The sequence below is a fragment of the Colletes latitarsis genome, chromosome 3 (genome assembly GCF_051014445.1).
Source record: "Colletes latitarsis isolate SP2378_abdomen chromosome 3, iyColLati1, whole genome shotgun sequence".
NCBI lineage: Eukaryota > Metazoa > Arthropoda > Insecta > Hymenoptera > Colletidae > Colletes > Colletes latitarsis.
The window spans coordinates 42,513,639-42,539,751 of NC_135136.1; the positions used below are offsets into that span (position 1 = coordinate 42,513,639).

General features: G+C 43.4%; 2 protein-coding genes across 3 annotated transcripts; both read left to right on the forward strand.

Annotated features, from left to right (window-relative positions):
• Positions 1-248: 248 nt before the first annotated feature.
• Sff (BRSK family serine/threonine-protein kinase sugar-free frosting) lies at positions 249-24,203 on the forward strand. 2 transcript variants are annotated; one of them, XM_076762959.1, is made up of 14 exons: positions 249-1,194; positions 1,255-1,401; positions 6,765-6,945; positions 7,257-7,397; positions 7,856-8,006; positions 8,223-8,438; positions 8,500-8,699; positions 8,762-8,992; positions 9,419-9,708; positions 10,421-10,572; positions 10,744-10,896; positions 10,962-11,136; positions 11,624-11,853; positions 12,292-24,203. In XM_076762959.1, the coding sequence occupies exons 2-14, from the start codon at positions 1,302-1,304 to the stop codon at positions 12,514-12,516; spliced, it is 2,445 nt and encodes an 814-aa protein (XP_076619074.1). In that variant the 5' UTR covers positions 249-1,194; positions 1,255-1,301; the 3' UTR covers positions 12,517-24,203. The 2 variants fall into 2 exon arrangements, with proteins under 2 accessions (XP_076619074.1, XP_076619075.1); XM_076762960.1 differs by having other exon boundaries at positions 249-1,401; positions 11,624-11,835.
• A 537-nt stretch (positions 24,204-24,740) lies between these two features.
• LOC143340717 (apoptosis regulatory protein Siva) lies at positions 24,741-25,764 on the forward strand. Its single transcript, XM_076762962.1, has 4 exons — positions 24,741-24,962; positions 25,026-25,216; positions 25,368-25,525; positions 25,606-25,764. The coding sequence occupies exons 1-4, from the start codon at positions 24,845-24,847 to the stop codon at positions 25,649-25,651; spliced, it is 513 nt and encodes a 170-aa protein (XP_076619077.1). The 5' UTR covers positions 24,741-24,844; the 3' UTR covers positions 25,652-25,764.
• Positions 25,765-26,113: the final 349 nt, after the last annotated feature.

The window sequence follows — 26,113 nt, forward strand, 5'->3', positions numbered from 1 at the left end:
GTTGACGATGTTCAAGGTCTAGGTGTAAATTAGCGAGAGGAGGAAAATAGGATCGTTAGGTCCGAGCGATTCGATGGTTCGGGTGGCCGTTAGAAAGCCATCGCTAGCACTGGTTCGTCCAGTGGGGCGCGATAGGGTTGGTGGCGGGTGTAGAGGTGCGCGCGCAACCTACCCCCTCCGTGGAGGGCCGTGTAACACGTAATCGAACTGGGAGCGCCGCGGTTCGTCGTCAGCTCCGTCATCCGCGAACGACAGGGCTCTGAATCTTTGAGGAAAAACGAGCGAGCGAAACGGGGGGGATAAATAATCGGTCGCGATCGTGGAAAGAAAGGAAAATCGGTGGTGATCGAAGCCTGGGGCTGCAACGGGCCCGAAAACTCCGCGTCGAAGGTCTCTGGTTGACCGAGGAACGTCGGTTTGGCCGACGTAGTGACATATCGGTGGTGGTGGTGCATGAGTGCGAGTGCGTAGGGTGGAGGTAGTGGCGGAGCGGAGGCGGTCGTCTCGATGCTCGGTAGTTTTTAAAATCGTGAGGTCGCGGAGACGCAGGCAAAAGGCAGGTTTTGGGAGTAATCGGGAAAAGAAAGTCTCGGGGTACCGGAAAGACGAGTCGAAGAGTCCGTAGGGTGGAAGAGCGCGCGGGAGTGCACTGCAGCGTTTCGGAAAGTCGAGGCAGAAGTCACCGGAGTCGCAATGGCGCCGAACGCGGCTCCTTCGCCGAGGAGTAGCTCGGTTTCGAGCGGATTCGAGGGCGGTTGGACGACCGCGAGGTTCACGTGAGCCCACCCCCATGGTACGAACCGAGCCCGTCGTCTCGCCTCGTGATAGAACCGATTCCCGACACCGACACCTCCTCGCGGTCCTTCTCCTTCCATCGAGGCGGCTCTCCTCGCGATCCTCTCGCTTCCTTCTCGTCCCCGTGCGACGAACCACCATGAAAAGGATCCGCAAGAGACAGCCGCGGAAGATCAAGGACCGGTCGTGTCAGTGACACAGTGCGTGGATGTGCCAGACCCGAGTGTTGCCTCAGTTTCCGGCTGGATTCCTACGGGCGTATCCGAGGCATCCTCCCGGTCGCCTCGCGATGCCGCGAAACCACCGTTCTCCTGCCGCGAACCGACGACCAAACCCCACGGCGGACTGATTCCCAGAACGAAACAACCCCGAGAAACTGAACGACGCCGAGGACCGGAGGTGAAAGAAACGACCGGCTGGGGGCGGCTGGAACCAACCCAAACGAGCCTCTTTTTCTAGGACAATCTAGCAACCTGGCGGACCAGGAAGAAGCTGTCTCGGCGGCGATGCAGGGCAAGGAGAGCCCCGTCGGGTCTAACACCCAGGAGACCCATCAGTATGTCGGCCCTTACAGGCTCGAGAAAACCTTGGGAAAGGGCCAGACCGGTGCGTGCACTCTTACTTATTTACTTACTTCTATCGCCTAGAGAAACCATTAACCAAACATATTTTAATACACTAAACTCGCACCGTTCAAATCATAACGCTACTCGTCCATATTAAAATACGGTTTCTCTTTTATTCAATACCGAAAGTTGTTCGAATCTGAGATCGTTAACGCGATTCGCAGAGCCATGAATTTCGAACGATATATTTAAGAGCAATTAACAATTTCTATCGCGCGTACCGAAGCGGTCGCAAGCGTTTCGAATCCATCGATAAATACCACTATTATACGCATAATTGCGCATTATTCCTATTACGATTCCACGATCGTTAACAATCCCTAATACGGATGAATTTGTAACGAGTCGATTGAATTGCAATCCCCGTGCAACGATCGTCTGAAACACGTTTCCTCTTCGTCCGTACCTTTATTCAGAGGATTTGCACGGTTCTCTATTGAACATTGAAACGCCGCGCCGCGTTGTTCGTTAAATTACTTCTTGCGCTCGACGTTCAACGATTACTGCACGTGTTGCTGAAACCCGCGTGTACGTGTTCGTTCGCCAATCGTTATACTCGAGCGACGATCACGATTTTACGCAAAATGTAAATCGCGATTTAAAAGAATTGCAGTTCTCGAGTAATCGTCTGACCATGAACCACTGTTTCTACTTGAGACGCGTGCTGTAAACGGAAAGATAAACTTAACGCGTTAAATACGAACGATGACAATGAAATATGAATTTTAATTTTACGGGAAGCTCGTTACGCGATCGCTTGATCGTAAAATCGTTCGGGAGACTATTTATCGAGCGGATCGCGTTCGAAGGAAGCGCAACGCGGAAGAATTTAGTCGGTCGGCTCGAAACGGGGTCCCGTGTGCCAGTGAAAAGTGAAAAGAGCCGCGAAACTGAGCCAACCCGGCCTCCGGTTCGGCTCGGCGCTTTTACGCGGCGCTTCAACGTTTCCCGGTGGCCCCAAAGCGGCCAGAAACGCGAAGAATGCGCCTTTCATTCGCCGCGTGCACAGTTTTCCGCGAGACCGTTCCCGCGAACTCGCCCCGAGCGAACAAAGCGAGCAAACCGAGCTCCAGAGACAATTCTCGACTTTCGCGACACGCCAACTAACGACCGTTTCTTTTCCGATCGCTGTATCTTCTCTCCACGCTACGTGCAGTTCGATATCTCCACTCACGTACAAGTGTCCTCATTAGCATCTAATTTCAAGGTAAAAAATGGAATTCTCAGCAGGCCAGGAAGCGAAGGCGCTTTCGGGAGATGAATACTTGATAAGCGTTTTAAGGAACACCGCGTAAACAAACGCCAGCCTTGCTACCAGATTAACCTCGGCACTCTGTTCTTTGATGAACTCTCCTCCTCCTATTCAAACTATTATAATCGGAATCCGAGCTAAATTCAGAACCGTAAAAATAAAACCAGACGACCCTTCAAACTTTCATAAGTTCCATCGATTCCCCGCCATTAATTACGAATGCAATCTTCGATCCGGAAATAGACTTTTACGCGAAATATTAATCGGACCGGAATCGCTGGCTACCGGAAAAGTAAACTCTTCTATTACTTATTTTCTTTCGAACAAATCGATTAACGACGATTCCAAAGATACAGGGAAACTTTATCAGCAGAGTCCTAGGCACGATGCGAAACGTGAAAACTATAACACTCGTTTCCCGCACTGCAAACGCTCGATAAAAGATAATAACGGCGCAACGCGTTCTGTGACGATGTTCCGCGTTCGTTGCACGCGAGATACAGAATGGGTTTTCCAAAAGTTTTCGTTGGAAAGTTCAGGGACGACGGTTCTTTCGGATTTTCGCGCAGAAAACAAATTACGGAGAGGGAAATTTCGAATAATAGAATACGTGGAAAGTTTTTGTGATTTACTGTGCACGCTTCGAGACGTTATGAAATCTGCTTGCTAGCCAAATCCGTCCCATGGGGACTGTTCAACCTACTTTAGCTGCCAAAAATCCTTGAAAGACCAGGCATTCGTATTTTCAAACCACTGGACCAAAGCAATGCGGAAAACTGTATTCTGGAATCAACAAATTCTCAGCTAATCGAAAGCTGATCTTAGTACAAACAATTTCTTTTCAAGAACTAACTATCGCGACGAGGGAAATTATCGTGCCCGTCTAGAGACGGAGAAACTTTCTGCTTCGGTTCCTATTACATAAAACGTAGCGAACGCGTCTTTTGAAGTTGAAATACGCCTGGTTCGCTTTGAAAATGATTTGCCCATGATGGGCCAACAGACGCTGGAGACGATCCTGTCGTTCGCCGAATGCAACAGAATTCGATGAAGCGGTGCAATCTGCAAAATACAACGATATAATTCGATTTCGTTTCGACGAAAAATGGATTTCGATGAATACATTTGCATATCGACGCGGGTCATCGACCGAGAGGTCTAATTCGAAGCAAATTGTTCCGCTATTATTTCGTTGGTTTTAGTAAATAATTACTTTATAGGATCTTTACTCTTATTGATGTTACGATGGTCGTGCTGCAAACATTACATAATGTAAAATCCGAACGTACTATTGGTTTAACCTCGCTTCTCGAATAAATCGAATCAAACAATTCCGGTTTCGCGAGAGAGGTGAAAAAGGGAAACATTTTCTTTCAATTTTCTCCCCAGGTTCGAATTCGCCATCGCTTTGAGTCTCGATGGATCGAACTTGACGCTGGTCATCCACCCCTATCGAATCGATTCTAGTTCCTAGTACGATAATTTGCAATTTTAGCAGTAAATAACGAGCACGGATGATCGATGGTTTGACACAGATTCACCGAATTAGATCGGAGGAGCACCTTGACAGATGTAGGATCGCGAACGGGGCTTCTCTGCTCTACATCGTAACACAACGATTATACAGAGTGTTTCAGAAGACAGCAAGGCAGCAACTCGACCGAACCAACGTTGACAATTTTTTAGGGAATCTAATTATTATATAAACGATTGATTATCGAGCGTGGTCAGGTTCGACACCGTGACAAAACGGTCGGAACAGAGACTCGCGAACGATTGATTTCCACGAGGGTACGTCTAGCGTCGATGTTGGTAAATCGTGCGTGATGCAAGTCGTTAGGGAAAGTGCACTTTAACGTCGTACAGCGATGGCAATGCAATTCCTATCCAGCGATCTGTCGGAAGCGCGGCCAGTCGACACCCTTCGCGGAATTTTCGTTCCGTCGACAGTCGAAATTCTCCATCGCCACCATGTCAGTCTAACGTCGTTTCACGTTTAATTTACAACAAAAATAATTACTTGCGTTTCGTTTTTCTACCTCCAGTATTTTATAGTTGCCGAATCGTGCGTCGATTATCAAAAAATTTCATCGTGTTCGAGAAACGTTTGAATCCGTTAGCGTGGTGCATCGTCGTAACGAACGCACGACGTGTATACCAGGGACAAAGGAAAATCGTCTGGAGCGTTATGAAATGCTCAATAAATTGGAAGAGGAATTGTAATCACCGGGAAAATCGTAAAAGCTGCCTCGCGGAAAGGGCATTCGATTAATTAATCGACGAAGGGCGCTCGATTCTTCTGCGCCATCGCCGGCGCAACGAGCTCGGATTCTTTTACCATTTTCTTTTATTTTTGTTCGTTTATCTACTTAGGGAACAAAAGGGAGGAAGAGTCTGCGACGGCCGTTTTTAAATGGATAAAGACATCGCGTCGCTGCGGTCTTCGGCGACGGTTTAAGCCAATTTACTCGCTCCTATAAATTCTGCTTTCTTTCCCGCTCTCTCCTATCTCTTTCATCATATTTTCTCCTTTTGTTCGCCCGTTACGAATAGCACGCGCCGCGGCTCTAAATCTCCAAGGACCCCCATCCGTTCGATCGAGGCCTTCGATAATTCAACCCAACCCGCGACAACGGTTCTTCTTTATTTCAACATTGATAACGATCGATTGTGAAAAAGTCCTGCTCGTATAATAATTGCTTTCGAGCCACGAGAACGCTAGAATTACAAATTTTGTTCTTCGCGTAATCGCGAAACACTCGTGGACACTTTCGAGCCGTCGAGCACGAGTCGGCGTGGATTCGAAAAGCAAAAATTAAGCACGACACGAGCCACTCGACTGCTTCCAACCAGTATTTAATACCAACGTATCTCTCGACTGAAAACTGATTTTACGGACGAGGGCGTACTCGCGGATTAATTATGCGCCCTGTAAGCGAGTCCGTGTGGTCGTTTGATATCTCGAGAGTTGGTAAATACGCGGAGAAACAGCGGTAATTGAGGGTTCCAGGGTCGAAACGTTTCGAGCCTTTGCTTCCGCCAAAAACCCACGCAAACCCCCTCGAGCCGTTCCCAACAAATTATTCTTTCTCTTTTTACTCTTGCTACCTTTAGTTCGTAACGAGGATCGATTTACGTCGAGATAGGAACGTTTCCGTTGAAATCGCAAAAATTAGATCGGAGTTGTCGCGCATAATGTTAACAAGGACTCGACGAAACGGTGTGGAGGTCCTTGGTTGGAAACTTTCCGCGATTTACCAAGTGGAAGGAACTCGAAACCACTCGGGTAAAGCTACTGTGTGTTTGCTCGTCGAAGTAGCAGTGTATGTACACGTTCCGATGTCCCCGAAGAGCGACTCGGAAGACCTCCAAGAGGATCTCCGTCAGCTCAAACACAGTTCCACCCCGTACAACCTGTCCATTCCCTTCATCGTTTTCGTTTCGTTCGATTCGCTAAACTTTCTTCGTCGCGTAAGATCAATTCCAAAAGATACACATTCGTTTTTAACGCCTTAATAAGGGTCAACGCGTTATCGTGATAAAAGAAAGAATAAATAAAACGAATGTATTTAAAGCTACAAAGAGTACAGTGGCTCGAATAAAACGAAACATAGAAAACACCCTGCTCTATAAACCGACTGACAATCGATAAACGTGTGTATTGTTTGAGCAAACAAACGGAACCTCGCTTAATGGAATAAACGGTTTTCACGGTCGGCGAGTCGAGTGTCCCTTTCCATTTTGCACGCAAAAAGATTTGTCAACAAAGAAGAAATTACGAAAGGCGAACCATGAAAAGAAAAAGCGATCGCGCTGATCCAGAGCAAACGCAACGAGCCATTCTCCGTGTAAGAACCTCCACTTGCCACGACCCTATTCAACCAGCCTTTACAAATTTTCTATCGCGAGATTGTCCGGCGAGAAACGACTGTACTACTTGAGCCGAACTACTTCGCGGTGATTCGATGGTTCGAGACAGAAACGGAAACGGAAACGCGCTCTGTCCGATTCGAGAAAAGTTTATTCATTCTACAGGCTTCGAACTAAAACGCAAGCATGTTAGACGAACGGAATACTTCTATTTGCTTCAGGATTGGTCAAGCTTGGGGTCCACTGCGTGTTGGGCAAGAAGGTAGCGATCAAGATCATCAACAGGGAAAAGCTGTCGGATTCCGTGCTGATGAAAGTAGAGCGAGAGATCGCGATTATGAAACTAATCGATCATCCTCACGTGCTTGGCCTTTCCGACGTGTACGAGAACAAGAAATACTTGTGAGTAAACGCAATTATCTTTATTTTTACGTTCTCGAACAAAGTTCGACCGATCGTCGAACTCGAGGAGTCCGTTGAACTTTTATTTTTTCGGCTCGAAGAGAGGCGAACGTATCCGTTGCACTGTAAAGACAAAAAGAAAAAAAAAAAAAGAAAATTGGTCGTAAAGAGAAAGAAAAAACGCAGCAAATTCCACGCGCTAGACAAAAGTGTTTTATTCAGGGTCCCATTACTCACGGTGGCGGACAGGGAAATGCACGGTTGAAAAAATACGAATGCCAACCGACTGAAATTGCACTTTTTCCTTTCAGATATCTTGTTCTGGAACACGTTTCGGGAGGGGAGCTTTTCGACTATTTAGTGAAAAAGAGTAGACTAACGCCAAAGGAAGCAAGAAGATTTTTTCGACAAATCATTTCCGCGTTAGATTTTTGCCATAGTCATAGTATATGGTGAGTAACTTAACGACTAACCGTTAACATTATCCTATTCTGGATTACCCTGTACACGACGGTCGTTTATATAGCCTCGAGAAACTTGCAAAAGTATCCAACTTAACGTAGTTTGTGCTTACATAGAACTAGCGGAGAGCGTATTAGAGGGAAAGTTGATCCATCGACTTGCTTTCAAGGTTCTCTTCTTGCCTCGATTCGGCGAAGAAATATGGCGAATTCCTTCTAGTTAATTTCGCGACGCGTTCAACGACTCGATAACGGGAGACAAGAGAAAACAAGAAGGGTTCTCGACCGCTTGCAGCAGGGAAACCTACCCCAATCGAATAAATAGAAAAACGGACCTAATTTAGCTCCCGATCGATCGAGCATCGAAATTAGCTCACCCTTCGTTACGCGACTAGGCTAATCCGTTACTCGCGCGTACACGTAATCGAATCGCGATTCTCATTTTCCAGTCATCGAGACTTGAAGCCTGAAAATTTGCTGCTGGACGAGAAGAACAACATTAAAATCGCGGATTTCGGCATGGCGTCGCTGCAACCCGCCGGCTCCATGCTGGAAACCAGCTGCGGCTCTCCTCATTACGCCTGCCCCGAAGTTATTCGAGTAAGAATCGATCTTCGATCGGACTAAATCGAGCACGGAAACGCGCGTTAATCGATTTAAATTTGAGAACAGAGCGTCGCTTTTCGTATCGTATCGTCGTATTACACCGCGGCGCGTTGGGGAACCGCGACGATTTATTATTTCGCGGGGAATTTAATTAAAGTGGAAGGATAAAAGGGAACGAAAAAAGAATATGGAAGGATTGCGCGTTCGCAGGGCGAGAAATACGACGGCAGGAAGGCGGACGTTTGGTCGTGCGGGGTGATACTTTACGCGCTTCTGGTAGGCGCGTTGCCCTTCGACGACGACAACCTGAGAAAGCTGCTGGAGAAGGTGAAACGCGGCGTGTTTTACATACCGCATTTCGTGCCGCCGGAGTGCCAAAATCTGCTCAAAGGGATGATCGAGGTCGACCCGGACAAGAGACTAACGGTAAGACAGAGAACGCTGGTCTCTAGCTAATAAATCGAAATCAACCGATACGTATCCGCAGCTGGCGGAGATAAACAGGCATGTGTGGGTGACAGCGGCGGGCAAGGGCGAATTAGAGTTAGAACTGTCGATGATGGACGTGGTGCAGACGCACGTTATTCCGTCCGTGGACGCGATCGATCCGGACGTGTTGCAGGCGATTGCGAGCCTAGGCTGCTTCAAGGAACGCGACAAACTTATTCAGGAACTCCTCAGCCAGTAGTAAGATCTCGCCTTTTAGCGATAACGGTTCGTAAATTAATCCCACGATTTGTCCAACGCAGCCACAACACGGAGAAGGTGATTTATTTCCTGTTGCTCGAGAGGAAACGGAGAAGACCGGCGTGCGAGGACGAGCTAGAAGTGATGAGAAGCGGCACGAGGGGATCCGCGGGCCAATCGGAGGCAGATCCTCCGAAGAAACGAGTGGACACGTGTCGAGTAAACGGTAGCACTGCCCTCAATCTCGGAGAAATTAGCTACGGGTCTCCATTGACCCCCAGGAGGCAGTCCAGGTAAGTTCCGAGTTGCAAAGCGGTTAAACGGCCTGGTGAATAGTCTTGTAAGCTATCCGTAGGCTTCGTCGAGAACTCCCGATCGCGTGACAACAGCATAGCACTCTCTGAACGTGTCGCGTGCGCTCCCCTACTCTTTTCTATGCGGACGATTAGCTCTCGGCGGCCAGTCGATTAAAACCGTCTTACATTAAGCCGCGACGAACCTCTCTGTTCATCCGCACAATCGATCGAACTTTGCTTTCAACCGGGAGCTCCCCCGCCGATCTATTAATGGCCTATCCATTTTTACGCACGTTAATTATATTACGATACGAAAGAATTAGAGGCCAGAACGTCCGGAGTATGGTTCGACCAAGCTTTTTAGGGATTTCTTGCCACTGTGCGCGTTTCGATTAGGCTAAAAAATGGGTAAAATGTTCGCAGCGCGAGGCACCACGCGCGTCGATCGCCAAGCACAGGGTGCCACACGCACGCGTCGCAATCGCACGCCTCGACGCCAGGAAGTTCGCCGTTGCACGGCTCGAATGCTGTCGCCGGACTCCTGAGTCCTCACAGGGCACCTCCGAGCTCTCACCTAACCCAGACGGGAAGCCCTCACAGACTCTCCGCGATCACAACCGCCGCTGGCAACGGAAACACGACCAATCCGCCGGTCGTCGCTCCAGTGCCCGCTCTGGCCAGCGTGGGAATCGAGATAAACGATGTTCAACAGGGTGAGTCGAATACCCACTTCTCTCTAACACGCAGTGGCCCCTCCCTTTGACGCGAAACCATTAAATTAATATGCAATACGTTTCGCGTAAAAACGACGACGAGACGAATCCGGTTCGACTGTCCAGAAAATTTCTCGGGCGAAGAAACATGTGTCCGGAGTGTTTACAGAGCCGGAACAAAGGCTTTGGTAATCGGGAACCCTCGTCGATGTCTGAGCACGCATTTTCAAGGGGCTGCTGGGCTAGCTAGGACGGTTTTAAAAAATGCAACTGACCTCGGTGCTCACGGCACATGACGAGTAACGAGCACACACCCGCCCACGAATCATCGCTAAAGGGACTAATGCAGCTGGATGCGCCTCCATCCGGCGCTCAAAGTCCCTGCGTGCTCCTTTCCTTCTTTCTTCTTTATTTTCCCGACTTTCGGGAAAACGTCTCTTTTGTTCGGGACAATGCGACGCGTTCGACCGTTTCTTGGCTCTCGTTTCAAGCTGCACACGACAAACCGACGCCGTAGTCCAGACGATCGATCGATCGACGGCGCGATCGCTGTAACTTATTATTAATTTATGAAAACGAAACCTTCTAACGTTACACTCTAAATAACGCTTATCGCGTTACGATATACGATGCTCGTTTGGATATACTTAGATGATTTCTACTTACCAATTACCGCTGCTGTGTTAGTCGTAAGAAACGGTTGATTTCGCAGTAGTCGCGGTCGGTGTTACACCGCCAGGATCGCCGCACACCGGAGCTGGTTCTGGCGCCCATCACTGGAGATCCAGGCTCACCACTATCAAGAATTCGTTCCTGGGTAGTCCTCGATTCCATCGTCGCAAGCTGCTCACAAGTACCGAGGAGGTACGTACTCGCATCCCTGATATCAAGGGTTGAAATCAGTTACGTAAGAATGAAAAAATATCAAACCCTGATTCCCCATAAATTACCTCCTTCTTTCACCAAGTTAAAAAATTTAATCCTCGTACAAGAAGAACGAACGCGAATCACGGGACGATCTAATCTTAATCGCAGGTACACCTCACGCCAGATTCATCCCCGGAACTCACGAAGAAATCGTGGTTCGGGAGCCTGTTGACCACGGAAAAGGACGAAACGTTCACCATTCTCGTAAAGGGGAAGATCTTGGCCAGCGTAAAGGCTGATTTGATTCACGCTTTTTTATCGGTGAGTGCCAAACGATCGCTTACTCGATTATGGCGCGCATAAAAACGAAAAGGTTCGATCGACAGATAGCGGAGTTGTCTCACAGCGTGAGCTCGCCTATGTCCTTCAGAGTGGAATACAAAAGGGGAAGCACGGCACCGGCGATGTTCCAACGACAAGTCCGCTTCCAAGTCGACATCAGTGCCATTTCTAAACAACCGAACGAACCGTTGTTCGCCATTACTTTTACTCTGCTAAGCGGTAAGTATTTTACACGGTATTTTTAACTCTCTACCGGAACACGTTCGTCTTCGATATCAATTTCCAACGTAATTGTCGCGCTCGAAAAACGTTCTTGGCGTCTCTGAGGGACGAATGTTTCCGAGAGACGTATTCCGAGCTTCAACAAAAAAAGCTCGAGGTACAAAGCACCCTTGGAAGCAAACCACGGACAACGGTAGATCGTAAGGTGGTGGCGTTTAGCATTTGGCAACCTTCCAAGCGCAACTAGATCGATGTTACCTTGGCAAGTCGAACCTTACGTCTTCCCCGCATGTACGCGCGCGTATAATCTCAAGTCGAACTTCGTGTTCACGCCCTGCCGCCGCATTTATTGCTTTCAAACTTTTTATTCTCGCAAACAATTATTTTACACAATATCTAGTCTCTGTTGCTCTTCCCCACCGTTCCACGAGCTTCGTTAATACTACGTAACAGTATAAATGGACAATTTTGTCTGATTTTTCAGGGAATATCCGAAGATTTAGGAGGGTCTGCGAGCACATTCAGTCGCAGGTTTGCTCGCGAAACGTAGGAATAAGCTTAGGGGGCCAGAGCAGAGCGGCGCCGCCGAGTCCACGAGCCTCGCGAAAATTCGCCACAGAAATGAGCGAAAGTTCCAGCTGCGGAAGCGACACCAGCGAACGACTCTTCGTCAGCCCCCACCCAGCTACCAGACAGGTAGTCTGTTTCAACAAGGTAGCGCATCATCTTTCATCTCGTGTCATCAACGTCTCAATTTCATTCATCGTACCCGTTCCTTGTTTTCGTACAAGCTGTTCACCCTATTTGCATACTACATGGAACGAAAAGTCCCGAGCCTGACGAGGAAACAATCAATTTTTTACCGTAAAAACGTTCTTATTCTTCGGTATAGTGTCCATCTAGAGCGATACACTTAACTCAACGATCCTCCAAATTTCTTTCTCTGGAGGAATCTTTTCAAGTTTGGAAACAAATAATAATCGCTGGGGGCCAGATCTGGGGAATACGAGGGGTGGTTGACCAATTCGTAGCGCAACTAGACTGGTCACCCCTAAAGTATGGCTCATTTCTGTACAAGGCCCGGGGCTTTTCATTCCAAGTATATGCATGTAAAATGAAAGAAAAATATCTAATTAAAACGTGAAATTGCAGATCGACTCGGACATGGAGTCCGACACGTCCGTGTTCGACGTGAAATCACCGACGCGGGAGAACGGTCGGCGCAGTTCGACGTCGACGAACAATAATAATCCGTTGCCGGGGGACGCGACGCCTACGCCCGGAAGTCCGACGAAGGCGGTGCGCAGCAACTCGGAGAGCCAGAACACGCCGGAGAAGAAATGCGTGACGACGATGAGCGGCAACAACATAGCGTGATACTACCAGAACTTTCGTTTCGAGTTTCGATCCAGCCTGAAGAATCTGTGGGACAGCGCCCAGAGATTCTGGTGAATATCTATCTAGCCTGCACGGCAGAGGCGATCCATGGTCGCCATCGACGCCGGCCGGGGACACGGGTACGGGGGACGGGAAACGAGGAGAATCCTGAAACGATGCTTCGACCGACAACTAAAAAGAAACTTTCGATGGAAACCGATCCGACAAAGTTCTTTCGAACGCGAGGAGAGCTCTGTTATCGAGGATCGTTCGTTCGTTCGTTGTTCGAAGAAGCTTTTGCCGGAAGACTAACGAGGAGAACGAGCTGGCGGACCTAGCGATTCGCCTCTGAGCGAAACAAGACTGAGAAAATCGGTGGGAAACGTTTGCGAGAACACGCAACTGATTCGCAACGAGGCTAAGTCCACGCGTTTCCGGAGCCACGAAGACCTAAACTCGACTTCCGGGGGCGTCTCGTGCACAAAGAATGGTCGACCGGAAACCGACGGGGGAAACGTGTGTGCCGCGACCGAGTGGATCGTTCGTCTTTCGCATTTCGTTTTCCAGTGATGATCGCGTTCGTATTCGCGTACGCAAATTTATAGTGCAATAGTGATGTCGGTGTACACCGCCGGATCGTGTCGTTGCAAGAGTGTTTTAATTGGTACGTATTATCCTGTTGTGTACCACCAATTAGCCGTTTTGTTCACCTAGCGTATAAACGACGAAAGAACAGTCAAGGCCGGCCGATCCTACGACGATCCACTATCGGCAATCTTTCGCGTAAAATTACGAAATTTTATATCTTTCCAGCACTATTTACACACGATTCAAATTAATTTCTCTCTTATTTCTTTGTTGTTAATCTTTGCCGAGTATTTTATGTTACGAAAAACGCATGATTTAGAAATTGAGTTCGGTGTAAATAAATGCTACGAAAGTACATACCGTAATTTCTAAATTTTATCTTGAGAATTACTGGCAATCGACCGTCGCGGGATCGTGCCTATCCTTAAGGCCGGAGAAGTTAAGTGAAAATCAATCTTTGCGTATTTTTCTATTCGCGCCTTAAATATATACATATATATAATATATCCCATAAACAAAGGAACATACATCGGTCGATAAGATCAGTCGTACACTATTAAAAAAGGTTTCGTTTACTCCCTTCGTAAATGTAACAATCCGTATTCAAAGTCACGATCTATTCTAACGTTTCACTCGTTATTTCGACGCGGTACAATTGTTCTTATCGACCAAGTGCATTTATCTGTTCAAGCGGAAGTTCATCGTTGCAAAATAGCCTCGACTTCCGTTTGGAAGAATGGCCAAAGTTTCGCATTGGTATTTTTTTAAACCGACGACCAAGTCTCGTCGACAACTTAACGAAAGTTTCGCTCGCCTTGCATCCGATAAATACCACTTTTTTTATTTAACCTCTCCGGATTTTTAAGTTTTAGAATTATTCCCGCTTCTCGGCAAGGGGGTTTTGTTTGTTATAGGCATCGATTAATTGCATCGTTAACGAGCCTCTGTATCAGGGCTGTCGAATTCTCTCGATATCTTGCATAGAATCTTTCTGGTCCAATTTGTACAGACTCTGTACGCGAGATCCCAGAGTAATCGCCGAGGGAATAAGTTCAGCAGCCCTGATTTCAACGACGAGGCTAGTCTCAAAGTATATCTTGCGATTAGCGATGGGTTCGGATCGTTTAGAATCATCATTTTATACGAGGCTAATAAGTAAACACGGTTGGACGCTGTATACGTACAGAAATTAGAGGCTCGAACTAATGTCCAGACGGTATCGAACCCATCGCTAGTCGCCAGACATGCCTCGAGGCAAGTCTCGTCGCGCGGAGGTCTCCTCTACGCGATCCTTTAGAAAATTTTGTTGCACGCGCGTGTTAAGTTTCAAAAATTCGATCGTGAACGATTCTGATTCATGGGCTCGAACTGTCTCCTCGATTATTCTCGTTGTTTCAGAAATCGAAACACGGTAAAACGTCGATTATCCGAACGTCGATGAACTAAATTTTATGCCAAAACGAATGAAACACCAATCGATTTGGAAATTTTATTTCTAATCCCTGTTTAAGCGGATATTCGACGGTGAAAGCTTGCGTTTCGTGTATAATACGATATACATACATGTAATCTCTCTTTTTCCCGTATCGAGGTCTAACAAATATATCTGGTATTTATTAACCTCGATAAAATCTATTTTCCCAGATCGTTTGCCTGCTTAAAATTAATTGGTAAAAATAAAAAAAATATAACTAGCAGACGTGTAATAAAAATGATCACGAATCCGGACGCGTAGATAGAATTATTTGGACGAGAAAACCGATTGGGAAGAATCGTTTCTCTGTTCGCGTTGGAGGATCGACGTTTTATTGCGAACAGCGAAGAGCCGGATATGCCTTATACGCGAAAATACGCCATACTCGATCCCAAGCCGCCTTAATCGAGCAGTTAAGCAACGCGCGACTAACTAAAACGATTAAAAGGAAAAGTTGAATTTTTTCGTAAACGCAGCTTCCCGCCGATCCGTGTGGGGATGGGGATGGAAACTTCGGAGCAACGCGACGGATCGACGTTTTCAGCAACGCTATTTTTACACCCTCCCCGCAATAAACATAGAAACTTTCAAGCGTATTTAGTGGTAAAATGAACCAAAGCGACCGGATGCGTTTCCATTCTCAGCCCGCAGGATTCACACTCACTTACCTAACAGGAAATTCAAATTTTTTTTTAACGTAGAGGAAACAAGAAAGCTCGCGGATAAATTGAAAATGTCCTGACCCTCGAGGGACGAACGAATCTTCGTATCGTCGATCTTGCTTTCGCGTTTATAGCGCGACGTTAAAATGCCAGAGACGGTTCCTTATTTCCTAGCAGTATCGTCGTGGATAGACGACGATTTTCACGAACAAGAGCGATCGAGAGTGTGCCCCTCGACGTTACCGTAACTTTCGCGTGGGAGGAACGATCAAAGACACTAAACGAGAGACGAAACGAGTTTAAAATAAAAGAAAATTCACTCGCGACGCAGCGATCGCGTCGAGAGATTTATTTTTTGCACGCACGAGGAAAACATTTCGAAAGACTAATATAAAAATATAAATACGAATATAAATATATATATAAATATATATATATATATAAATAAATGAATAAATTAAATGTACATATATACATGTACACGTATATATGTACATTTCATGCGTACACGTATAAATAAGTAGGTTTCAGTTACGAGCGTACGGCTTCTTGTCTGCTTGAGAGAGGGGGAAAAGATAGAGGAAACGAAGGAAAAATCGAGTCATTGGCGGGGAAAAACTAGAGTCTAGGAGTTTCTAACCGTAGAATATCAAGTTAAACGATAAAAGAGTATACTTATCGTAACACGTTGTTCTCGACACGCAACACGTACACACACACGCACACACGCGCGCACACACAGCCACACAAGTATACACAGAGACAGAGAGAAAGAGAGAGACATATCTCGAGAATTGTCCCAGCTTCTTAGTGGAACAGCGAACGCATTGTAAGCGCGATTAGCATCGATTTTTAACAAAAGGCTCGTTATAAATGTAACCAAAGTCGAATCCTGCCGATCGTAAGAATCTTCGCCAAGACTGTTTTCGCTCCCGACGAGTCGACGGAATCCAGAAATACAACGAACGAGCTACGCTCTACAATATTAAACCGTTGTATCCATAGGAATTGTCTAAACGTTTCCAACATTTCACCGATCAATCTCTGGTATCGCTTCTCGACTCTTTATTTTACTTTTTTCGACTCGTTACATTTGCAAAGAGTTTATTAGGAACCTCTGCGCGACAAACGATGGGTTTCAGACAAAGTTAGAATCTTTTCTTCGAATAGTAACGAGTAATAGTCTTCTTAAAAAATCGTACTAATTCGGAAATACGCGACGACGCGTTTACAAAAAATGAAAAACACGTTAGACTGTACTTTGCCCAACTCTGCGAGTCCGTTTTACGCGAAAGATCTGCCAAAAGAACACAGCTGAGAAAGCGTATTTTCAAACAGCTCGATCCTCGAACTCTGGGTTAATTTTGTTTCGTATTTTATTATTTATCGGAAATAATTTGCCCGAAGGAGGACGGGGGTACAAGCAACGTTCGACAACGAAACGAATCTAATTTCCGAGAACACTGTTCGTTTTGCGTTTTCGTTATTCAGGCGTTTGGCAAGAAAATCCAAAAACGTAAAAGTAAATCGTTCTGGCTATTTCGATTCGAAGAGTCTTACCGGCAGTCAAAGAGACGCATTAATGTTGTTGCGGCTAATTAGACGTAGGCGAGAGGATTCGTTCCGTAAATGTTCGCTCGAATAAAAAAGTTGCAATTTCAAAGTCTCGTTGGTCCCGGATCGCTCTCGCTTTAGGTATGTACGTACGATATCCGTGCATACTCGTTCCTAAATATGTATCACGATTCTTTTTCTAGTCGTACGGTTTGATCGACCAACGATCCCGTTGCTCGTGTAATTTTCTTGTATCGCACAGGGTATTACGAAAAATCGCGATTACAACAGAAAGTAACGTAGAGCATCGCGACGACGATCGGTTCACGTTTGTTACGTAAAGTGGATCGAAAGAGAATCGTTTGGTTCTCGGTTTCCGCGCGCTAGAGTCCAAGATTTGTCGGCGACGAAACGAGATCGACGAATAACGCGAACGGTGTAGATAGAGAAAAAAATGGATCAAGCCTGGATCGATAGGCGATTAGAGTTAGTCGTTTTTACGGATTCGATATCCCGTATTTGTATAACAGCATTCCATTAAGAAGCTTGCAGGTAGAAAATAAACAAGGCGCTGTAATCGTTGAACGGACAGCATCCCTCGCGCGCATAATTCGTAGAAAGATAGGAATAAAGGAAAGGTACGAGATCGTATGTTGCGAATCGAGCTTTGCAATACTAAATAAACGAGAAACACTAGCGACCGTAAGTAAGGGAAAGAGTGTAACACGAGCAAGGTAATAAAAGAAGAAAGTTTGGTCGTTAAACGGTCGAGAATCTTCGGCGCTATATGCTACACACGTACATAACACAAAAAAACACTAATTTATAAATTGAGGATAGGCGTAAGCTTGCGGTTATCTATTTACCGATTGCCGATAAATATAACAAAAAAAAAAAATAAAATAAAACTACTCGTACGACGTAAGTAATGGGGGATATGATTGAAGAAAATGGGGGAAAAGAGAATCGAGGGGATGAAGAGGTGAAAGTGACCGAGTGAGAGAGAAAGACGAGAACGCAAGAGAAACAGATTACCGGCCATACTAAGCTAGGATTTTATATCGTGCGAATTTAAGGATCAAGAGAAATTTAAGGTATATGCGGCGAACACGAATGGATCACGGTCCCCGAGTATCGTACGACCTCGGGATCGCTTCCTCCTCTTTTCCCGTCGTAATTAACACGTTCACCGCCGCCTCGATAATTACCAGGCCTTTAAAAAATAATCTGTAACAGCGTTTTATAGTAAACGATTACACATTACACTTTTATTCTCTCATTTTTTTATCAACACCATTAATAGTGTATTTTCCTAACTTGTTTACCAAAAGTTCACGCATTCCTTTAGGTAAAGCATTTTTTAAATTGTCAAGCCGAAAAGAGTAAATGTATTCGATTTCCGCAGGCCGGTCAACGTGTTAATGCGTACGAATTCACTGTCGCGCGTGTACATAGTGTAAAAGAAAAGGTTTTCTCGCGGCTATCGTAGACTATACAAGGCGAAGACCATTTTTTACACCCTGTACAGCTCCGCACGGATAATTAACAATACTCGCTACCCCTCACACGTGTCTCCGATTTATTTTTCGACTCGCTTTTGCGCGATCCGTGACCCTGTGGCGACGCGAAACGCCCCCAACATTTTGGATCTCTCTAGAGAACTCCAATCTGCAACTTTCTTCTTCTACGGACATACTACCGGGTCATCGAGGACAGACTTGAAATTCTCGATCGATTTCTATGCACGTTTCGTTCGTAAATTCCTTTATAAAATAAACTCTATCAACGAATCTTTTTTAACAAATATTCTTATTCGTTGTTTCGGAACAAGATTTGTCCAACTCTGATCTATTATGCACTATTATGGTATGTACCATTGATTTAGATTAGGGTTACGTCACAGACGAGATGTACGAGTAGACCTTACGACACGGGTAGGTGTGAAATTTTTTCACAAAATTAAAAAATTTCAAATCGTTTTAAAAAAATTATTTTTAGTTACAGGGGTCAATTACAATCATTTTTGGTCATTACACCTACCCCCGAAATCCTACCCACTTTCGAGAAAAAAATTCATTACTGAAAATATAATGTCTGACCAGGCGTACAGCTATTCCCCTTAAATTTCTCAGAAAAAAAAAAATGTTAAATCGTCCTGAAAAAATTATTTTCAGTTGCGGGGGTCAATTACAATACTTTTTGGTGAATACACGTACCCTCGAAATCCTAGCCACTTTTGAGAAAAAAAATTCCTTAGCGAAAATATGTGTGACCAGAATTATATTGGTCTATTCGTATACCTCGTCTGAGGTTACATTGCATACCAACAGCAGGATTAAAGGAAGAAAATTAGTCAGAATCGGGCAAATTTTATTCTCGAATAACCAATAAAACTTTTAAATTCGCTCGTCGACCAACTACCGTTTACGTTTCATTTTGTAAGTGTACGCGTAAATTAGGATGCATCAAGGTATTTTTAGAAGGGGGCATTTGAACGGGCGTAGCAACGGGCACAGTTTACTTCACGAACGAATCTAAAATGTTTATTCGTTGTTCGCGTATTAAATTTCTCGTAACTCTGGGCGTATGGTTGTCGATGAGTAGCCACAGGGCACGCGTATGTACTTTACCCGGTGAATAGAAACGAGTCTGCGAGCAGAGGCTGCAAGAGTATCCCTTTGACCGGGCATAGAATCGTAGGAATTATACAGATTCCCGACACATCGTATCCTTAAGGCATTAAGCTAGGCAGATAGAGGAGATTTTTATACAATTTATAAGGCGATTTGCAATCGATTGATTTATCGCACGTTTACTTGTTGACATTTTGTTATATACACATACACACTCACACAAACAAATGCACGCACGCACGCATACGCACGCACGGACGAATTGTGCTTTCGAGCATGTATCGCGACAGCCTTATTCAACAAACCCGTTTAGCCGAATTGAAACGTATGCTAACCGATTCCCAATAAATAACATCGGTAATGTTGGTAACAAGAAGCACAAAATCTCTGCGAACCTTCCGAGAACTCGCCAACCCCTCGAAACACCTCGTTCCTTGTTCGATCACCCGCTTCGCCTTCAAATTTCTTTATCCTTAGCGACACACGAGCCATTTACAAACCGACTGACTCTACTTTTCAACATTTTTCGTATCTATAGAACCCGTCAATTCCACCAATTTCAGATTTCATACTCGAAGAAGCCACAGACAACGTGACAAACGTAGTTTTAAAATTTTCTAAAGAATACGTATGTACGTTACTTTCTTTTCTTTCTGTGGAGTTAGTCGATTTGGCAAACGAACGGGAATCCCTACAAAAAAAAAAACGCGACACTGTGATCAAAATGTTCCCGCGAGGAAGAAAACAAGAACGTTTACCAAATTGTTATTTTTTTATGGAGCTGCAGAGAAACGAAACATTACGAAACTATACACGATGCATTCTCTACGCGTCACCTTTTTCGTTTCGCTGGTATTTCAAAGAGTTTTACCGCTTTGCTTCCACCCACTCTCGCTACCACTCGTCCCTCGCCCCTCGCCCCTCGCCCCTCGCCCCGCCGTGTAAACAGAACTCGATCGACCGATACTCTAGTTTGACTGTTTCATTCGCTACCGGTAAGATAAGTAACGCGTTGATCCACCACGATTCGAAACGCAATTTCGTTTACGTTCGGTTCATTTATCGAAGAAACAGAGCCTAGAAAGCAGAAAGCAAATGTTCGCGTACCTCGTTTTAGGTCTAAATCGCAAACCAACTAGTAAAAACTCAATGAATCAGTCCCTGCGTCGTAGACGATGCCACCCATTGGTAACGAAACTATACGAAATCGAAAAATCGGGATTACTCGCTAGAATATAAGCAACGAAAAGGGAACACTTTGCCCTATGGTAGAAACGTTGCCTGGTAAAGTTATTAGGTGTGCTGTCAAGCCCGATTTACACTTGTTCGCTTTGGATGATCATCGATAGTGAACGTGAGATGCTTATTAGTTTTCAAAATGTCCTGCTGATTTTGGGCAGAAATGCTCGGCGAAACGTTACGAGCCTCGCAACTCGCGATAAACGACGGGATAATAAAGCAATAAAGAATAGCGCGGGCAGAAAATAATATTCAGGACTGCGCGTAAACGACCAGCTAAAATTAATATCCTAATTCTGCTTGCTAGCTAACAAACGCCACCGCGCAATCGTTTACTCGACACGTTATCGTTCGGTTGCTGTACGAACAACAGAGCGAACAACGCTTTTAAATTGCAATACCTATTAGACGAATTATCGATACTCGTAGACGTAGCGACCAAGAAAGGGTGGTAAGTATCGTAGTACGCGTTGAAGATTTCACAATTTCCAAATAGCGATAGAGAATTTCGACAGCATTCGAACGAATCAACGAGTAACGCGATTGCTTTAACGAGGTATTTCGATACGGTGGAAGGTCGATTATCGAAACACAAATGGAACGTATGCAAGTGTAGCGAGCCAACACTCTATACTTCGAATTGTAAAATATCAGACGCAAACGAATAATTAAAATTACACGTTCTATTCGCGATATGAATAATACGAGGAAAAGTTTCTTTCAAAATTATTTTATTTATTATATACATATTTTGGATTTGTCTCCGTTAGTTCGTATAATCGACGTTCTACTGTATTTTTCGCGTATTAGAATCGTACACAAACTCTTAATAAATTCCATGTTGTGACGTGTTCAAAACCTTGGAAGCGTTTTGAATTCGCTAATGTTATTAAATCTTTTAAGGTTTTCAAACATTTTTATATTCGTATAATATTCGTAATATTTCGAATCACTATTATGACTAAATTGTTGAAAGAAACTTGCGAGAGAGAAAATTGAATGCTCGTCGATAATTATAATGGATGCACGAAAATGTGAACCATTACACCTCGTTCACGCGACACAATTTTTTACCGATTCGGTGATTCTTAACAAATAGATAATAGACTTTACTGTAATAATGTTCCTATTAATGTCAGTATAGAAAGCAATATCGAATCTTACTCGAAAACAGCTCATATTTGCATCAAGTTCAATTATACAAGCTAACTGCTAATTCCAATTTGCTTAAAAACGAAACATTTTTGTTCGTTATTCGTGAATAAAATTTCCCTAACACCGTGGACCTGCGTAGATCTCTGTTTTCGCCGAATCGGTTAAGAAACTACATCGTGCGAACGAGTTATTATCAATCGAGTGTTCGGTCGACCATAACGACCCCCGGTACTCTCGAGTGAAACAGTTCATATCAAAGATACATAATCAATATTCTGGTTAAAGGATCCCAGGCGTACAGCGATTCGATTTACCAGTTGCGCGTTGTATGTACCGAATATTTAGTAACGTCCATGACAACTGACAATAACGGCTGTGAGTCCGAAGATGTTTTCTCCGAAGAATATTTCTCATTAAACCAGTCCTGTACACGGTGGAGCCTCTTATACGACTTTGTCTCCCTCTATACATGCTGTACTGAGTTTGCATCGAGCTCGTGTACAGTGGGATCAAATTAAAAACTGTCATTTGAAATAAACTTTTAATCCGGTAACTTTAGGATAAAACTACGTTAGAAGAAATTTGTTGTAGTCTAAGGACTCCACGAAGTATGCAATTCTCCTATTCGACAAACCACACCAATAGTAAAAAAATTATTTTTCAAATCATCGCACAAACGATCATTTTGAATGACAGTTTTTAACGAATCGGTGCGTATAACACGACACCAGCTACACAATGCTCGCGTATGTACGTACTAAAATAACATTACACATACACAAGGCTTCGAATAGAATTATGCAAATCGTTTCGTTCGACTTGCCTATGCGAACTTCAGTTTGTCGAAAATTTCTAGTGGAAAGCGACTATACGAACACGTATACGCGTACACCAACAAAAATAATTTTATTTCAAAGATTACGACAAGATCAACTATTTACAAACCTCATTCCGTAAAAAATATTGTCGATCAACGGATTTGTTCCAGAATGTTCGTATAATCGGTGGCCATGAAGAATTTTGAAGTCAGAAATTACGATTTGTTCGGTCGATGTTACCGGTGCGGTGCATGCGTGTATAACAATGATTTAGGCCAGGGGTGACGAACTTCTTTTCCGCCGAAAGCCACAAGGATTCCACGATCTCTGTCCCAACTCTGCGAAGTAGCCATATTGGGGACAGTTCTACGCATGCGCGGAACAGAAAAGTAGAGGAGGGGGCTACTCGGTTCGTCACTCCTGTTTTAGGTACTCATCGTGTCCAGCCGAATACGACGATGTATAAAAACATTTGTCGCTTATTTTATGAATAAAGAACACTTCCAATGAAAAATGGTTGCGTCGAATCGGGCGATATTAATTTTGATTGATTTAAACGATAAATTCCCAACATGAGAAATATACTCGTAAAATGTAAATTCTAGCACTACGTAAGCTACTCGAACATTAACGATTTCGCTTAAAGTACATATGTACTTTGTTTTATTTAGAAAATGTCGCTCGACGACGTAACCATACGCCAAGCGAATCCCATAGAGCAGCTTTAAACGTTAACGAAGGTTCGATCGTAAAATCGACTGACCAGCAGAGCTGGGTAAATCGTGTTTGAAATTATGTCGAAAGACAACAATTTCAAATAACATTCCAGTCTTTTAATTGCAATAATGTCGTTTGAAATTCTAATTCGTTGCTTCTGATTCTCTTAGTTCCGAAATTGCCCAGATCTGTTGATCGGAAACGTGAGCTTTTGGCGGGATTTTTTGGCGGGATTGGCGATTCGCGCAGAATCGAATACGCTTGCAATGAACTATTTTTTTACGAGGAAAGAAAAGAAAAAAATCATGATCTGACCTGAAACCCTGTAATCCGCGTAGCGAAAAAACTAGCCTCTTTTTGAAACGTATCGTTTAATTCCTGGAACCGCAGCAACGTCGTATACGTCTATTGTGATTATTCGAGTATCTCACGGTCCCACGAACGAATCAAACGGTCATTTTTTTCTGATAACTTTGAATAAATATTGTATTGGAAATAACAGTCGCTACACCTACGTACGTAATTGTCATTGATTGTGATTGTTTCGTTCGATTATACATACTTTAATCAAGTTATTTCAATGATTCGATTGCCATTTGTATAGTTTACTTGTGTAAGCGAGCTATACAGTGTACAGTTATTGTACCAACGATTACTACTGGAACTTGTCACGCAATGACTATGAATTATTCTGTATTATTATAAAATATATCGTTAGTTTTCATGCGAACGATTAAACACGAGGACGGTGGGGAGATAAAAATTGTAACATATTTGTTGATGGCCAATATCAAATATGTATAAAAGTAATAATAATGCAACATTACTAATAAACAAATATTACTAACTTCTTTGTTAACTTAATATCCTACTTACGATACAAATGCCTTTCCTGCTTGATCATACACCTTGATTAATACGTTCCCGCCAAATCCATGTCCACGAGAGGTTAACGTTTTGCTCTTACACGATTGGAAACTGTATAATCTAACCAAATAACTTTAATCAAATGACTTTGTACACATATTTTCGAAGAAAAATTAGAAAAACTAGAACAAGTTTATTCAACCAACCTTGTTGGATTCGAAGAATCCAAGTCTAAAGAAGTACTGCCAACTGTCCGAATTTTAGCTTGAAGTTAGTTTCCATTATTTTTAAAACATTCTTTTTTTCTTTTTAAATCAATGCAAGTAATTTTTGTCTTTGTTTCTGTTTCTAATGAATTTATATGAACTAGAATAAAGATAATGAACATGATCCTACGTTTTGTTTAAATTGCTTCCTTACATTATTAGTCCCTTCGTTAAGTATAAAAACGTAAGTGTGCTAGTTTTACTTCGAGCCACTGTATCTTCGACGTACGTTATAGAGTAATGAGTATTTAAATATGAAAACATACGCATGGTTATACTGAACACGTCGGTTGATAATGTCGCGAAATTGTTAGTTTACGTGGAATAGATCTATTAATAATTACATCGTTAAAGAATGCCAAAACGGCCGTGTATGTTCGAAGACGATTTACCACCCCAACTAAAGATACATGTAGGTCAAAAACAAGTTGACAACGGTGTTTGCCGAGAGGAACGAATGAAAACTGTTTACGGTACAAAGGTTATAAAAATAAGCGAAGCGAACTTTCTTATTGAACTTATTTGTTTCCATGCAGGTAGAACAATGGAGTTATTAAAAGACGGTGTCAAATCATTATCGCGCAAATTGAACGAATCTATGGACATGAATCTCGATATACTTTCACCGAAAGCATCGTCCTCTTGCAAAATCAAGCAAGGACGTAATTCGAAACAAATGGTACTGAACAGTAAGTTAGAATTATTGAAAACAAATGAAGCTATAAAAGTAAGTTATTTTTTTATTAACAGTATATACTTCGCTTAAATTACATCCCCATAATAATGTTTCCAATTCTTAAACATTGCTTATTTTATTCTGTGTATGAATTTTGTAACAATGTAAAATTAATAACTTGTATTTTACATGTTCTTTTAAGGATGATCGACCCAAGTATGATCTTTGTGATTGTAGTAGAGTAATAGACCAAACTATGTTTAATAAATGTTCTTACTGTGATCAAGTCTTGTGTAATTATTGCCTGTTTGAATGCACTGGTTGCACACAATTATTTTGTCAAAACTGTTCATTGCCTGTGTAAGTTATGATCTTAACATGTTTATGTTGTTTCAGTACCTTAAAGTATTATGGTTTTATTTCTGTTCATTTAATTCCAGGTATGATTATGAAGAACGAAACAAGTGTCTCAATTGTTACAAATAAAATTACAATATTTTATACAATCCCTCCACAACCTATATGTATATTTTAAGTTTTTGTATTATGCATGCAATTTTGTCAATTTAAATAAAGAAACTGAAATTACATTGTTTTATATGATTTAGACGAAATTATTCCCTACTTATTCTTTCTACAAAATAAAAGGAATATCTTATAAATACTTGATTCCATTTATTTTCAATTATAACGTTTGTTTGCAAAAAGATTTTTTAGTTTATAGAGAACATAGTCGTTTCATTCTTTCTTTCATTCACGTTTTTAACGATAAAGTCAAATTTACTTTATTAAAGTTGCAACAATATTCGAAAAAAATTATGATGATCAACTCACTAGAACGAAAATAATAGGAAACAAAAGAATATCGTTGTTACTGAATTCCATCGAACTGGTAAAATTTTGGAAACTATATAGCACGAAATATCAAAATTTCAACGTATTCGAAAC

Excerpts from the sequence above, each read along its gene's own strand:
- Sff (XM_076762959.1), top strand. The coding sequence starts at position 1,302 with ATGCAGGGCAAGGAGAGCCCCGTCGGGTCTAACACCCAGGAGACCCAT. Across the intron at positions 7,398-7,855 it reads TGCCATAGTCATAGTATATG|TCATCGAGACTTGAAGCCTG; the intron begins GTGAGTAACTTA and ends CTCATTTTCCAG. Across the intron at positions 8,439-8,499 it reads ACCCGGACAAGAGACTAACG|CTGGCGGAGATAAACAGGCA; the intron begins GTAAGACAGAGA and ends ACGTATCCGCAG.
- LOC143340717 (XM_076762962.1), top strand. The coding sequence starts at position 24,845 with ATGCCAAAACGGCCGTGTATGTTCGAAGACGATTTACCACCCCAACTA. Across the intron at positions 24,963-25,025 it reads ACGAATGAAAACTGTTTACG|GTAGAACAATGGAGTTATTA; the intron begins GTACAAAGGTTA and ends GTTTCCATGCAG. Across the intron at positions 25,217-25,367 it reads AAACAAATGAAGCTATAAAA|GATGATCGACCCAAGTATGA; the intron begins GTAAGTTATTTT and ends TGTTCTTTTAAG.